Below are 15,896 nucleotides of genomic sequence, written 5' to 3'. Positions count from 1 at the left end.
TTTCCTGACAAGGTTTTTGCTGATGCAAAAAGGGTGCTGTGGCTGGGATGGCATCATCTTTGATTGAAGGCTGTTTCTGCATTTTCTGTGAAGGTGTATTAGTCTGTAAGAGAGCTGGAATTGGAAAACAACAGAGGATGTTCTGTTTAAAGCAGGGAAAAGCCCCCAGTCTGTGCAGTCACAGGCAAAGAGGGAAATGCCTCTCAAATGAAGACACTACACAAATCCCTAGGGGAGGGAACACCATCACCACCATCCATCTCCCCTCCTGGTTTTTGGGTCTTTAATACATTAAAGAGTTGGGTTTGTTGTCTAACTCTTCAAAAGGAAGGTGGTGTTATCTAGTGCTGCTGAGGCAGGAGTAATGGCTTGGCTTTAAATTAGAGATTTTCTCCTGACCTGACTGGTCTGGAGTGAAGGTCAGGACTGAGGAGGTTCAGGCTAACAGCATGTGGTGGTGGACTCATTTATTTATTTAATTTAACAATTCCTTTGAGTTTTTCAAGGTACCATTGTTTCTCTGACATTCTGCTGAAAGATTAGAGCACGCCTGTTACTGTGTTCAGTTAGCAGAACCAAATCCCTTATCTTCAGGGAAAGGGTTACTGTGCAAGGAATAGTGTGGAGGGAGCAAGGTGAATTTTGCATTTATTTATTTTTTTAGGGGTCAGAAAAGCTCTGCAGGTTTGTCCACATTAGTGATCTCTAGCTCTCAAATCCTTCCCTGGCTGTGATAGCAGATCCTGAACCTCTTACAGAAACAGAAGGTGCCCAGGTGGTCTGGGAACCTCTCCAGAAAGAGGATCCAGGTGGGATCAGGCTCAGGGTCCTTTGGCCTGGTGCCCTCTGGCTTTTGGTGGGACGTGGTGCCTTGAGTATAGGGACAGAGCAAACATTCTCCATCCACTCCTGATTGTGGCTACAGGGTTTTTCAGCTAAGGACAGTGGATTTGTGTTTAGCTTTATATATTTCTCTTAAGGAATTTCTCTTCTGCACAGCTCTCCTGGTGCTTTCCTAACCCAAAGGCAGGATTCTGCCCCTGGGCTCAGGTGAGACCCCACCTGCAGAGCTGGCCCAGCACAGGAGGGACCTGGAACTGCTGGAGCTGCTGCAGAGAGCCCAGGGCAGGCACCAGGATGGGCAGAGGGATGGAGCAGCTCTGCTGGGAGGAAAGGCTGGCACAGCTGGGGCTGCTCACCTGGAGAGGAGAAGCTCTGGGGTCACCAAATTGTGAACTTTCAGTGCCTGAAGGGGCTGCAGGAAACATGGAGAGAGATTTTGGACAAGGGATGGAGTGACAAGGGGGGGGGGGGGGTGGCTCCCAGTGCCAGAGGGCAGGGCTGGATGGGATATTGGGAATTAGGAATTGTTCCCTGGCAGGGTGGGCAGGCCCTGGCACAGGGTGCCCAGAGCAGCTGGGGCTGCCCCTGGATCCCTGGCAGTGCCCAAGGCCAGGCTGGAGCAGCCTGGGACAGTGGAAGGTGTCCCTGCCATGGCAGGGGTGGGGTTGGATGGGCTTCAAGGTCCTTTCCAGCACAAACCTTTCTGTGATTCCATGGTTCCTTGTTTTGCAGTGGCATGAGGTGGATGCTGGAGCTTTGGGAAGGTCCTGCTCCTCTCACCTGAGCCTCCTGCTAGACTGGAATTTCAGCCACGTTTCCAGGAGCTGTGATTTGAAACCAGTGAGAGCTTCCAGCATTCTCAGTTAGCAGAATTTGTTACCATATGCAAATGCTGGGGCTTGGCATGTGTTCTGGAGCAGCTCTGCTGATACTGATCTTTTTTCAGTGTTCTTTTCCTCAATATCAGCAATTCATCCCATTCCTTGGAGCACTTTTATTGGGAGAGCAGTTAAACACTTGACCTCTTTGCATCACACTTAGCTATTTGTGACTTTGATTTTCTTTTCCTCACATGGGAGGGGCTCATCTTGCTTCTTTATTCCTTGTGCTGAAGTTATTCTGTTCTCATTGCTACTTTGATTTTTGGCTTGGTTTTACCCTGTGCCTCTAAATATATTTCCTGGGCCACACATTGTTCAAGGTGAGGCTGTGCTGTTGACTTGAAAAGGAGTGAAATGATAATTCTTGTGAACTTTTCTAGGTTTTTTCTTCACACTTCCCCCACATAAAATAGGATCCCAGAGATGTCCTCTGTGTATGATGTATTGCTCCTTCTTGCTATTAATGCTATCTTGCTGCTCTCTGAGGTTTTGGTTGCCTAAAAACACTTCTGAAAATTGGAGCAACTTTCTAATATTCATGAATGTGCAATATCCTGTATTTTTAAAATTTTGGTCGTTTGAAATGAATCATTTCCCCCAAAATTGAAACATTTGGGGAATGTTCATTTGGGGAATTGGTTTGTTAGAATAAATATACAAGGGATGAGATAGAGGGAATATTTTCAAACAATCAAATAGTTGTCCAAAGCACAGGGAGGTGGCTCTTGCTCCTCTGTGATCCCACCTTTGTGCTGGATCAGCCAGGACAGAGTTGGCTTTCTGGGCTGCCAGGTCATGTCCAGCCTCTCATTTACCTATCAAATGAAAAACCCAACCCCCTAAGCTCCAGTTCCTGGTTCATGTGCCAGAAGGGAGATGTGAAGTGCTCAGGGCTTTGGTTTGCAGCCTGCAATGTCACACTCACCCTTTGTCTCCCTGTTGTGTCCTGACACAGTCATGGACCTGAGCCCTCTGGAGATGCCACTTGCATCTCATTTCAGTCTTGGCTTTGCCAGATCTGATAACTTGGTCCCTGTCCCTCTCTCCTCCTCACCTGACTTGTTTCATGTGTGTGCTGGCTTGTTTCACTTCAGTTCTTTTGAACTTTAGTGACCACCATTGTACTTGGTTTTCCAGATGAGGTCCAACAAGCAGCTTGCTGCTGGCAGGGAGATCTCCCTCCCTTTTTGTCTCAGGAAGGTTAATCATTAGGCCAGTGAGGTTTTTATATTTATTTGCTTGGTCAGGGGCTGTTTTCTGTGGCCCTGTGGAGGTTTTGTGCTCTGGTTCTCATCTTCTGCTACAGAACTTTCTCACCAGATGCCACAGATCATTTCTTGCACGTGGATTTGTGTAGAACAAATTTCATTTTTTACAATATAAAGAGTTTTTTGCTAACTCTATCCTGCATTTCTCTGTTTGCTTGCATGCCTGCTCCTTTTATTATCCAGGACCTGCTTCCCCAGGGCCTCGTGCTCCCAGCCCTCTCAAGCATGAAGCAAAATCCTGCTGGCTCCTGGCCTTGCAGGAAAGCCTTTGGGGCTCAGATTTCATGTCCCATAAGCCAGAATGATCAGGCTGTTCTTCATCTAGAGATGTGGGCCTTGCTGTGGCAAAGAACAGCACATCTTTCCTCTGCAGGGAATGCAGCTCTGCCCTGAACCTACCAGTGAGGATGTCTGGGTTTCCAGGGGTTGATTATCCCTGGGGATAATCAGGAGCTTTCCTGTGGTTATTAATTGTTGTGGTGTTGTTGTGAGGGTCCCCAGGACGAGGTGAGAGGTGAGAATTGACTCCAAGTTCTCAGAAGATTGATTTATTATTTTATGATATTATATTATATTTAAAAAAAAATTATATACTAAAGAAAGAGGAAGGAGACATCAGAAGGCAAAGAATGATAAAAACTTGTGACAGGCTCAGTCTGACACAGCTGGACTGGGATTGGCCATTAAGTTCAAACCATTCCCATGGAACCAAGCAAAGATGCACCTTCCTGGAAGTAAGCAACTTCCAGCTCACATTCCAAGCAATCAGATAATTATTGTTTACATTTCTTTTCTGAGGCTTCTCAGCTTCTCAGGAGAAAAATCCTGACGTGGGGATTTTTCATAAAACATGACAGCGACAGTTTCCCCTTTGCCTTTGTTCTCCTGTGGTTGAGGTCAGGTGGGGTGGATCCCCCAGTGTTCCCATGGAGCAGATCTCCCCTGTGTCCATCTCCATCCTTTCCAGGCAGAACTGGGAGCAAATGCCACTCCCAGCATGCCATGGCCTGACTGCCCTGTGCTCCGTGTCCCTGCTCAGGCAGGACAGAGGTGGTGACTCAAGGGGCTTCTTGATAGGTTCAGGTTCTTTCTTTTCTTTGTCTTTTCCCCCACGAGGTGCTGCATGTGTTGATCAACCCAGCTTTGGGCACAGAGTTGGGTGTCAAAGCCAAATCTGGGGGTGTGCTTGGAGCTCCCAGCTGGATGAGGCAAGACAAGGAGCAGCAGAGGTTCATGTGACCTACTTGTTCAGCTCTGTCACACAGCCTGCAGAGCAGAGACCTGGGCTGCAGGACACAGCTCTGCTGGCAAATGGGGAATTGTTTCCATCCTGCACAGAAATGGAGAGCTTTCAGGAGCTTGGAACTCGGCCATGGTTATTGGGCCACTTTGTCCAGAGCAGCTGTGGCTGCCCCTGGATCCCTGGAGGTGTCCAAGCCAGGCTGGACAGGGCTTGGAGCAGCTGGGACAGTGGAAGGTGGCCCTGCCATGGCAGGGGTGGCGCTGGATGGGCTTTGAGGTGCCTACAAATCAGTGCTTGAATGAAGCACCCAACACTGGCACAAACAGTAAATATCACCCTGATATTTTAAGCTTATCATTTCTACCTATGACTGGCTTTTCTATGACAGTGGTAAAAAAGCTTCTCTGGATTATTCTAAAAATAGCAAAATTGAGATTGAGTTTACCAAACCAGTAGAAGTTTCCCCCACATGGTTTTCCTGTGAGAAACCTTCTCTTAGTTGGTGGCAGCACACATCTGTCATGGTTGACAGCTTGTCTGGAAATCTGTGTGACAAATCCCACTAGGGAATGGCACAGGGGGGAAAGTGCTCCAATCCAGCAGTGTATTGCAGATCCTAAATCTGCTTCTGCACAGGAGTGAAAGCAGGTGAGGACCATGGGCTTTTCCCTGTGCTGCCTGGCAAAGCGCTTGGTGCTCCTGCTCACGGGTGTCTGGAGATGGAGGGAGTGACAGGTAGGAGCTGCTGTCACAGTTGGCTGCTTTGTAAAAGGATTAGGATGAAATTACACTTCAAAATGTGACAGGAGCTGACTTCCCTGCCTGTCTGGGCTTGTCCAGCTCCAACACTGCCTGGCCCTGGAGAGGCTGGGTTTGAAATTGGCCCTTCCTTAAGTGATTCTGCTTCAATCCCCACTGTCCTGGTGGCAGTTTTAGCCAGCCTGGTATCTCTGTAGATACCTTTTGGCCTTTTTTTTTTTTTTTTCTGCCAGCCTGCTTTTGGAAGAAGACATACATGGCTTCTAATCTGACTTCCTGACTTCCCAGATTACTGTAGGGAAAGTGAGGCTGAAAAAATTTCAGGAGCTGGGAATTTATTCTGGTATTGTAAAAGGAACAAGGCAGGGATATGGGTTAAAGTCTGTGATAGGGATAAGAAATCACGTAGGGCAAAGGCAACAGACCTGTATAGATAATTACACTCAATAAATAAATATCTTTACTGCAAAATGACACACCACAAAAGGATAAGAATCCTTGTTTGGCTTCCAAGCAAAGATACTTGTAATATCAATATTCCCTTCCTTGTAGAGTGTTGTCCAGGCCCTGATAGGGATATATATTTTATATATTTATATATTTTATATATTTTTGTATTTTATATATTTTTGTATTTTATATATTTTTGTATTTTATATATTTTTGTATTTTATATATTTTTGTATTTTATATATTTTTGTATTTTATATTTTTATGTATTTTATATTTTTATATTTTATATTTTTATGTATTTTATATTTTTATATTTTTATATATTTTATATAGTTATTATCTTGGAGCTGTGGTGTGCAATCAGAAGGAGGGCATAAGGTCTGTCTGCAAGTGGGACCTGGGATTGCTCTGGGTTCTGTGGGACTGGCAAGGAAACCTTGGAGGCACTGCAAGTTTATAGAAAGGCAAAGGGAAAATAGAAACATGAATTTAAAAATTAAAAAAAAACCTAAAAATAGGTGAGTGAGAAAATTCAAGGACCCCTGTCAGAACTTAGTTTACAGATCTGGTGGGCAGGAGCTGATGCCCAACAATTGACAATGCTGTGCCCTGGGCTCTGGGATGGCCCTGCTGGAGCAGGGAGGGGACACCAGGTGCCCACTGAGCCCCTGCAGCCTCACACACCCTGGCATCCTGTGCTGAGCAGTGCTTGGAGACATTTGTCAGGACAGGACACATTTGTACCCACCCTAAAAAAGAAAGTGACAGAAGCAGCTGTGAGCTTGATTAATTAGCATTTTTACCATTTCCCTAACGATTATGGGGGTTTGGTCTGGGTGGGATGCCAGCCCCAAGGCTGGACCAGTTGCACTGGGATCCTTCAGAGCTGTCATGCAGCCCAGAGGCTTTGAGGAAAGCAAGATCCTGCTGGGGAGCAGGAGTGCTTGTGTCACTGAGGCATTAAAACCTGGCCTGGGCTGTTTGAAGTGAGCTCTGCAGCACTCTGAGAAGACCCAGGTAGGTGCAGAGCTCGTTCCTGCCTTGGGCTCCTCTCTCCCATTGTGAAATCCTGGCAAACTGGTTTGGAACTCAGTTTTTGGCTGTGGCAGTCCCCAGCAGCAGTGGGTGTTGCCAGTGCTGGAGGCTTCAGTGGCTGATTTCTTGTCACTTCTGGAGCTCTTTTTCTCTCAGCCAGCTTTCTGAAAGTTGTGGATGATCCTGTTTGTTTGAATTATGGAACAAGGAAAGGAAAAACATTTCCTGTTGTCAATAAAGTCCTGATTGCTGACTCCAGGAGGTAATGCCCTAACCTGGGATCTCTGGTGCTCCCAGCAATCTGTGCTTGGCTTTCATGGCTCATTTCTGATTTGCCATTTCACAAGTGAGGCTTTAGGGCTGCAGATCCACCCTTGACTTATACACAGAATTCAACCCCCTTTGTGCAAAGGGTGAAAGGTGAGGTGGATAAGCTGGAAGTGCTTGTTGGGGCAGTTCAGTATCTCTGGTATCTCTGCAGGCTGAGGAATTACGTGTGTTCATTTGGGGAATATTCAGATTTCAAAGGTACCTCATGCACTGGGGCAGGATGAACAGAATTTGTCCCGCTCCCTGTGACTGCAGGATGCTCCATGAACTGGGTGACAGCTTCCCCTGGCACTTTGGAAAAACAAAGCCAGAGAATCTGAGAGGAAATGGTGCTGAAGGCAACAACTGTGTCTCCATCACTTGAAAAACTAAGCAAGGCACTTGTGGAAACCCAGAGCACTGGGATATTTCTCTGTCTGCTCTGGGGTGCCCTGACCCCCAGGGCAGCACTGACTCTGACCCTCATCCATGGAGAAAGTTTCCTAAACTCCAGAATAGACCAGAATCCACAAAAGTGTGCAATAGATTACAGAGAGCAGTGCAGCTGTATCACTGGGTGAGAAATTGAGGTTTTGGGATTTTTAGTGTGCTGTGGATGGAAGCAAGATGGAGGGCACAGGGTGTCACCCTGGGTTTCTTCTTCATGCTGCTTCTTCCTCCTTCTCCATGGGTTTGGGTGGCATTTTGTCATTGGGCAGAAAAGTCCCCATTGCAGCTCTGTGGGATCAGTTATTGGGTTAAAAGGGAAAAGAATTCAGGTGTCAGCTCTTAACTGGACAGTTTAGTCTGAAAAGCCCTTGGAACAAGAGATTGTTGCCATTTTGTGCCTTCTAATGAAAAGCTGCCCAACTCACAGTAGTGAGGCTGTTTTACTGATAACAAATAATAACCACCCGAGTGTGAACATGAGCTACTGTCTGATTGAAGTGCCTTCAGTCCAGACCCAGAGAAACCCACAACTGGGACCCCCACAGGCCCTGAACCTTGCTCTGCAGGTTCCCTGGTGCTAGGAAAGCAAATTAAAAAGAGCAGAGGCAGCAGCAGTGGGGTAGTTTGAGTGCAGGGAGTAGGGGAGTGCTTTTCCACCTAGCAGTCATCAAATGAGGGAATTCCTGCAAGCATTTCAGAGCCCAGTTGTGCAATTTCAAAGCCAGTGAGCTCCCCCTGTATCTTCCCTGTGGGAGAGCTCTGCCAGGCACTGCTCTTTCCTTCCCTGGCATTGCCTGGGGGCTGATAGAGCAGAAGGGATGTGGCCTCCTCATTTCCACCTTGTAGGTGGCAGAAAGTGTTGGTGAAGTTATCCCACTGGTCATGGCCAGCTTGGGAATGTTGATCTGAGTTTTGGTGCTTTGGGGCAATTTCTTGGGTAGTGCTGGGACAGGAATTTAGACTAAGAAAGTGATTTGGAATGGGGAAGATGGATGGAGCAAATGCCTCACAAGCAGCTGCTTGCTGGGCCTGTTTGGAGCAGTTATATATAGATTCTGCTCTCTGTTAGTGTGGCAGCTTGCACAATGGGCTCCTGAGAGAGCTCTTTCTCTAGGGATTTATTGTTTCTTTGAGATCGGGGTGTGAGAGCACTACAGACTTTGCAGGAAAATGCTGAATCCCAGTGCACAAGGGCAGGTGACAGGGGCATGACTTTCTTTTGTCCTTCCCAGTAAGGAGAGGGATCCCAGTTTGCTCCTGGGAAACAGAGTGAGAATCCCCACAAATAACAATATTCCCTGTAATCATAAAATAACTGAATGGTTTGAGTTGAAAGGGACCTTAAAGCTCATCCAATTCCACCCTGTGCCATGGGCAAGGACACTTTCTACTGTCCCAGGCTGCTCCAACCTGGCCTTGGGCACTGCCAGGGATCCAGGAGCAGCCCCTGCCTGCTTTGCTGGGATGCTGCTGCTTTCCCTGGCTGTGTGAGGCTGAAGCTCTTGTTCAACAGCCCAAGAAGTTCTTTGATGAAAATTGAGTTTCGCTAATTTGTGTGTCTCTTTGAGGTAAGCAAGTAGATTTTTTTTTTCTCACTTAGTTTCTGATTGTTTCATCAGTTGCTTCCTTGAAAAGCCCCACACAAATTAAAACTTGGGACAATATCCAAATATATTTATTTCTTTATTATTATTTATTGTAGCTTAATATAATGAAAGTTCACACCATTCTTTGCATTGTGCTTGGGAAAAATAAATGAAAAATAGATTAAAAACCCTTAGATCTCTTATGCACTAAATATTTGCTAGAATTCTCAGGAAGGTTATGAGCAGTCAGTTTAATTCCTAGAAGGGAAATAACTTTGATGAAGTTAGAAGTGAAGAATGATGCAACAAATGGAGATAATGTTGACTCACTTTCTGTCTCACTGATGGGTATCTAGGGGAAACATGGAGGTGTTACATGCTCTGGATGCTAATTTTTCTGTTACATTGTGACACTAGTTTTAGGTCTTTCCCCTTTCCTTTCTACAGCTCACTTTTAATGAAAAAAATGTTTTCCTTCAGAAATGCCCTCTCTAGAGCCAGTTGTGTGCCAGGCCAGGGTGGTTTAGAGTGGTCTGTCATTACAGAAGCCCCTCTTTGTGCCTTTTCTTCTTCACAATCCCCTTTGTGCTGCTCCTTGTTCTTCAGTAAATGTGTTTCCCTGCTGGCCTTGGTCTGTTGGGCACCTTTTCCAGCCTTCTGCTTTCCTGAAGGTTCAGAAAGGCAAGGTAATTCACAAAGATGTGAATTTTAAGTGTACCAGAATGGACTTTTCCAATGGATATTGTATTCAGCCTTCTTTCCCTTTTCTTCCAGCCTTGCTGTGTTGCTTCTATGGCAGAAATTTAATCTGCCCTTAATTGAGAAAAACAATATGAGGAAAAGCAACGAATGAGAGATGCTCAAAAGCAACCCTGGTATTCTTTAGCTGATTTAATCCTGAATGTAATGCCATGGGTTTAACTGGAATTACTCTGGGGATTAGTTCAGCTGATAGCTGATCACACTCTAATAGCTGCCTGGCTTTGGAATTGGTTGAGCAGGTGCTGTTGCCTCCTTCCAGCCCCATTCCTTCACGTCCCTGTTTTCCCACAGTGGGCCCTGTTCAGATCTCATTTGGGGAGCCCCATTTATCCCTTCACTGCTCTCTTGGGGTTTCCCATTTTCTGTTTTAAGAGTTCATCAGGAGAATGGGGAGCATTGCAAAATCCCAACACCTTTTTCCTTTTCCTTCAAGGGGCTCAGTCAGGGCATCAATGATTGTAAACTCTGCTGGAATGAAGGACAGAGATGAAACAGGAATATTTTATGGACTGCTGGTGATCATGTGCTGAAGAGCTAAAGTAGGCTCAGCATGTTGGACCTGGAGGGAGCTTTGCTCTTGCAGGCACGACAAGAAGTGAGGTATCTCCTCCTAGAGGAGAGGCAGCACAGTTGGCACAGCCATCCTTGTGGCCCTGGGATGGATCTGTGGATGGGTATGGAGCAGGAGGCAGTGGTCCAGGACCACAAGTGCCCTGCTGACACCGTTCACCCTCAGGTGTAGAATTACCCACCAGGATGTTCCTTTCTCTGTCCCTGGGCCATCTCAGGGTGTACTGTGGTTTCTCTCCACCAGGGCATTCCCTGCCTTTTGCTCTGTTTCACCGGAGTTCAAGGACCTGACCTTTTCCAGCAGTGGGAAATGGAGGATTTGGGGCAGAGCTGTCAGTCACAGCATTTCTTTTCCCCTCACCTTCTGCACCGTTTTTGCTGGGACGCTCCTCTGTGTTTTCTTTCAACTTTTTTTGTATTTTTGCCAAACCCTCAGTGACCACCCTCCAGCACTGCTTATTTTAAATATCACTTATACCATCATCATCCTCCTTGGGAGCTGCTTTTCCCTCAGTCGCATTGTGTGGGCTGGCGTTCCTTCTCCCTTCTCGGGAGTTTTGCTGTTAATTGCAGCCCTGAGATATGTGAAAAGTCTCTGTTTTAGAAGGAACTGGAGTTCTTCAGTTTTTATTCTTGAAGTTGTTTATTATATCTTATCTATAACATTTTCCTCCTGCCCAGCCCAGGTCTGCTCAGCAAGGCAGCTAGCAGCACTCTGACCACCCTCGGGGTGGTGTTGTCTTCTTATACTACAAACTACGTACAACATATTTACAATTACTTTCCAATACCTATCACCTATGTTAGACAGTGAACTTCTATTCTAAACCAATCCCAAAGTGCCAGCATCACAGCAGAAGATGGAGGTAGAGAAGAAGGAGGAGTGGACATGCCCAAATCCCTCTATCTTGTCCCCAAAGCCCCCATTCTAAAAGTCCCAAAATCTACCTTTTCACCCGGTGATAATTTTATTATTACATTATTTAAACTTCTGTGACTTTTAGGTCCTCATACAAAGCTGGTAACTTGCTCCACGGGGCATAATCAAATCCACAGGTGTTCTGGGCTGCGTGCCCGGGTCTCCGAGCCCCTCGATAGGGGCCCCGGCAACTCTGGATACCCAGAGGGATGTCCTGAGTTCTGACACTCCCTGTCCCCTCCCCGGCCGTGGCAGCAGAGCCCCAAGCTCCTCATTTCAGGTCCCTTTTCCCAGGCACGGTGTCGTGCACTCCCCGCCCGCTCCTCCGGGGGGTGAGAACCGGAGCTCCCCGCCCGCTCCTCCGGGGGGTGAGGGCTGGAGCGCCCTGCCCGCTTCCCGCAGAGGATGAGGGCCGGAGCTCCCCGCCCGCCCCTCACGGGGGATGAGGGCCGGAGCGCCCTGCCCGCTCCTCCGGGGGATGAGGGCCGGAGCTCCCCGCCCGCCCCTCACGGGGGATGAGGGCTGGAGCGCCCTGCCCGGTTCCCGCGGGGGCCGGGCCGGAGGAGGCGGTGGCGGGGGCGGGCGCAGGGCGAGAGGGGCCGGCCCAGGGCCGCGCTACGTGTCCCGCAGCCCTTATAGGGCTTCCCCCGCCGGGCCCACCGCACCAGCAGCCGCAGCAGCAGCACCATGGCGAGCCGCGAGCACACGGTAGGGACGCGCCGGGAGCGGGGCTGGGCTGTCCCCGCTGATCCCTCTCCCTGTCCTGCGCTGGGATCCACGGGCAGCCGCAGTTCCGGCACTGCTCGGGAGTTCTCCAGCCCATCCATCACTCGGCACGGATGGTTGAGCTGGCTGAGCATCCTCCGCATCCCGCACCTGTCCCGCTGTGCCCCGCGGGTCCCCTGCAGGCACGGCCGGAGGTCCTGCCTCGCTCGTGGCTTTGTGGGTGTCCCCTGTCCCGGTGCCAGGCGGGGGAAGGAGCCCCACCGCCGCCGTCAGGCTCTCAGCATCGCTTCAGAACACGCGCGGCAAAGCGAAGGAATCGCAGCTCAGTGAGAAATTCGAATTGCAAATCGCAGCCACTGCAGGCGGACATCGCGTTCCGCTTGCCAGCTGCCCTCCTCTACTCCTTGGGGCTGGGATGGGAGCTCTGGGTCCCTCTGGCTGTGTGTGCGTTTTCCAGGTTTTAAATCAGAACCAGAAGAAATCTTGACGTAAGTCTTTAGGGCTGCTTTCTGCTGGTTGATTTGCTTTTTTTTTTTTTTTTAAAGTTTGCCCTAAACTTTTCCGATGGATTTGATGCATTTTGGACACAGTGGTAATCTGTCCGGGGAGGAATGCACCCAAAGCCACACGGAACAAAGCGAGCCTGTGCAGCAGGGTGTTCTTGGAAACGCAAAAACCTGTGGTTTAGGGATTATTTCAGGCAGGGGAGGTGCGAGCCGTGAGCTGTGTATGGGAGTTCTGTTCATTGCTGTGACAGGAGAGAGGTATTGCTGAACTTCCAGAATAATCCCTCTCCTTTGCCTCCACCCTGGGCTGGAAAAATGACCTTTATAAGCGAGTTTGTGGCTGACCTTTGTGCCGTGGCTGTCAAAACAGATGCTATCAGCTTGACAGCTGTAGGTGGATTTTTGAGTGCTTATCTGCCAGGTATCCGATGGAGTGAGAAAAGGCGTGATTTCGCTAATTACAAGAGCTTTGGGGAGTGATGGTGAAACGGTGATGTCCCATTAGTGATCTTCCTGTCCCTTGCCAGGAAGATGTATTGCACAGAGTGTAAAGGAAGTTCTCTCTCCAAAGTGCAACCTCAGCAGCTTCTTGGTTTCAGCCATCTCTAGTTTATATCAAAGGCCTGGATAAGGAATTTCACGTTGTTCAGGGTGCTTTGACCTTTTTTTGTGCCCACAGACACTTTTTGTAGCTGCAACAGCCAGGGGTGTTCCACTTTAAAATGAAGACACAATAATTTATCCTGTTGAGATCCCTATTGATACAGCAGTAGGATCATCCTTCTGTTGCCCCTTCTTATTCCCCATTCTTTGTTCTCCCAGTAACACCAATCCTTATTACGCCTAAAAATCCTTGTTGCTACTAAAACCTCAGTTTTCTCACAGTTTCTTTGTCCCACAGACCGGGTTTTGTGAGGCTGAATGTTACCAGCTTTGTTCACCAGCTGAGGGGATGTCAGAGCTGGATTTTGCAGGTGATAGTGTCAGCTGTCAGTTTTGGAAAGGCACAGCAGTGCCAGCTGTTGTGAGCTGGACCACTGTGTTATTTGACAAATTGAATAACTAGAAGCCCAGGTTTTAAATCCTAAATTCAGCCCTAATAATGCTCTCTAGAGTTTGAATCTGGATTGAGGATGCTTTAATTGCACACCTATTTATTAATTGCTAATATAGTAAGGTGTAAAGAAGAAAACTTTTTTTTTTTTTTTTGCTTCTGCATGTGTTGTCCTTAAAAATGAGCATGGCACCTTAATTCTACCTTGTGTGAGGACCAGAGTCTTGGTGTGCAGGAATCTCTCTTTGGCTGGTTAATATGGAAACGCTTTGTGCTCTCTTCATTTCTGCTCAGGACACTGCAAGAGGCATGAAGTCCTCTACGTGCCAGGCAGTGCCCTCCTGTTCCCAGCCCTCACTGACAGAAAGCATTTATTCCTGGCCAGTTTCAGGGCTGACTTTTTGGGCAGTTCTGTAATGATGTCCTTAGAGGCTCAATGTCCCTCCTGTGTGTCTCAGTGGCAAACCCTGCTGTCTCTCAGGAGCGAGCACACGGAGAAGGGAGTGCAGAGAGGGAGGTGCAGCTGTGGGCCTGCCCTTGTTCATTGTGTGGGCTCTTGCACAGCGTGGCTTTCAGGGCTGAGGGCTTCTTTGAGCTCTGTGCAAAGAGCAGCTCCTTCTCCCCCACACCTGCGGTGCCGCCGGTATTTCCGCAGCTCGCTCCCCGTGCCCGCCGAGCCAGCGGTGTTTTCCTGACGGCCAGGAGGACACAGATGGAGCACTGTGCTCCAGGGCAGCTTGCCACAGAGCCCAGAGCCACAGCCCTGCCCTGGCAGGGTCACTGCCTGCGTGGCTTCGTGTCCCCGGGGCTGTGTGGGAAGTGCAGCTCAGCGCATCTCACGGGATGGAGGCGTTGCGAGTCCTGCCCCCGGCCAGTGAAGTTTCTCTTTGCAGGTGCTTGGGGAGAATGAGAGCCCGTACTGAAAGTGCCTTTTTCAGAAGTGTTTCAGCTTTGTCACCTGCCTGGTCTGGCAGCAGCATCTCCAGGAATGTGGCTGGTGTGGCATCCCTGGCTGGCAGTGGGATGTGTTTCTGCAGCCCCACAGGTGACAGAGCTGGAACTTCTGCTAGCTCACTTGTGTTTGTGTTGGGCTTATGTGCAAATGATGTGGGCTTATTTAAATTTATTTAAAGACCAGCAACAAACCCACAAGATCAAATCAACCCTGAGGAAAGAGGTTTCGTTTCCGTGCCTAAAAAACTGCTCTCATGTTAAAAAAACCAGAGCTGCAGGGCAGAGTTCAGATGGACAGAGTGATACCCCAGGCAGAGCAGGAACATATGTACATCTCCATCGATTTAATTGCCAAGCAACATGAAAGAAAAAGCTTAATAAAACACCCAAAGCATGCATTCATCACTCTCACACTTACTCTTAACTGTTGCCTTGAAAGTAAAGAGCAAAACAACTTGAACGATGTTTATTTTCAAAGCAGTTCCCTGTAACTCATTGCAGTGACACTGCCTGGGGGACTGGGCAGCAAAGCCACGATTTCAGGGAATTAGCCTGGCTTGCTCTGCACTGAGTCACTCCATAAAGTGAGTTTTCTCAAACTCATGTTTTATCCAGCGAGTCACAGGCTGCTTGTTCTTACAGCATGATTTATCCTGTGGAACACAGTGCCCAGCTCACTGCACCGTGACATCCTAAGGTGATTGTTTCCCAGCTGCTCATTGCATGCTTGGGATTTCTTGCTTGATTTTCTATTACTTTGTTTGCTTTATATCTCTTTTCTTCAAAGACCATGGAAAGGTGAGCTGATTAACTTCTGTTATTTTGTTAATTATAACTTTCTCCCCTTTTCTTCAATTTCTGCGCTATTAGAAAATTCCCTTCCCAGTCTCTTGCTCTTTCATTCACTTGGGCTGCCAGTGTGCCAGACCAGTGGTTAATAACCACACTCTGCTCTGTTAGAGCAGACAGGGGGAATTTCAGGGGGATTCCACTGGGGGGATTTCAGGGAAGAAAAGCCAGGAAAAGTTGCAGGTTCTTAAATATGAATGCCTTCTCCTTTCCATGCTTGATCCCTCCAGGGCTTGAGGAATTAAATAACCATCTTGGTGTGGTCTGAGCACCTCCACTGGTGGTGGTTGGAGTGGTGCTGCCACCCCACACTACCCAGACATGAGCACTGCAGCTGCAGCTTAGATTTACGCCAGGGAGATTTTGTTTTTTCTGGAAGGTTTTCAAGACAAACGCTGGCATATTTGCTTTTTAAAAAAATTATCATTATTAATTTAACTGGGCTGATGTTGATCCTGGAGGGTGCCTTTAGAAATGAAAAGCCCTTGCCTATCTGAAACCAGGTGTTTTAGATAAACTCACAGCTGTATGTGCCCCCAAAAGATAAGGGGCATGCAGGGCCTGTGTGAATGCTTGAACTTGTACTTTGGTCACACTTTGCTTCTCAAAAATCCATTAAGAAAAAGCCTGTGTAATTCAGGTTGCCATTTCTGAATTTGCTGTTATCGTGAGCGGGGTGTCACAGCTGAAGGGAGTGAGAAATAGCTCCTTAATGGGTTCACAGCTTAA

The 15,896-nt window shown here is 48.0% G+C and overlaps 1 protein-coding gene across 1 annotated transcript in view; it reads left to right on the top strand.

Annotated features, from left to right (window-relative positions):
• The first annotated feature begins 11,729 nt into the window (after positions 1-11,729).
• The window catches only part of PAPSS2 (3'-phosphoadenosine 5'-phosphosulfate synthase 2), a 30,552-nt gene continuing 26,385 nt past the window's right edge, over positions 11,730-15,896 (top strand). Inside the window, exon 1 of the mRNA XM_054515591.1 lies at positions 11,730-11,786. Within this exon, the coding sequence (XP_054371566.1) occupies positions 11,766-11,786 (21 nt within the window). The 5' untranslated portion in view covers positions 11,730-11,765. The remainder of the gene's footprint in view (positions 11,787-15,896) is intronic.

This window comes from Molothrus ater, chromosome 8 (genome assembly GCF_012460135.2).
Source record: "Molothrus ater isolate BHLD 08-10-18 breed brown headed cowbird chromosome 8, BPBGC_Mater_1.1, whole genome shotgun sequence".
In the NCBI taxonomy this organism is placed as follows: domain Eukaryota; kingdom Metazoa; phylum Chordata; class Aves; order Passeriformes; family Icteridae; genus Molothrus; species Molothrus ater.
Note: the sequence above shows the minus strand (reverse complement) of the source record. Positions and strands in the feature narration are given on the sequence as shown.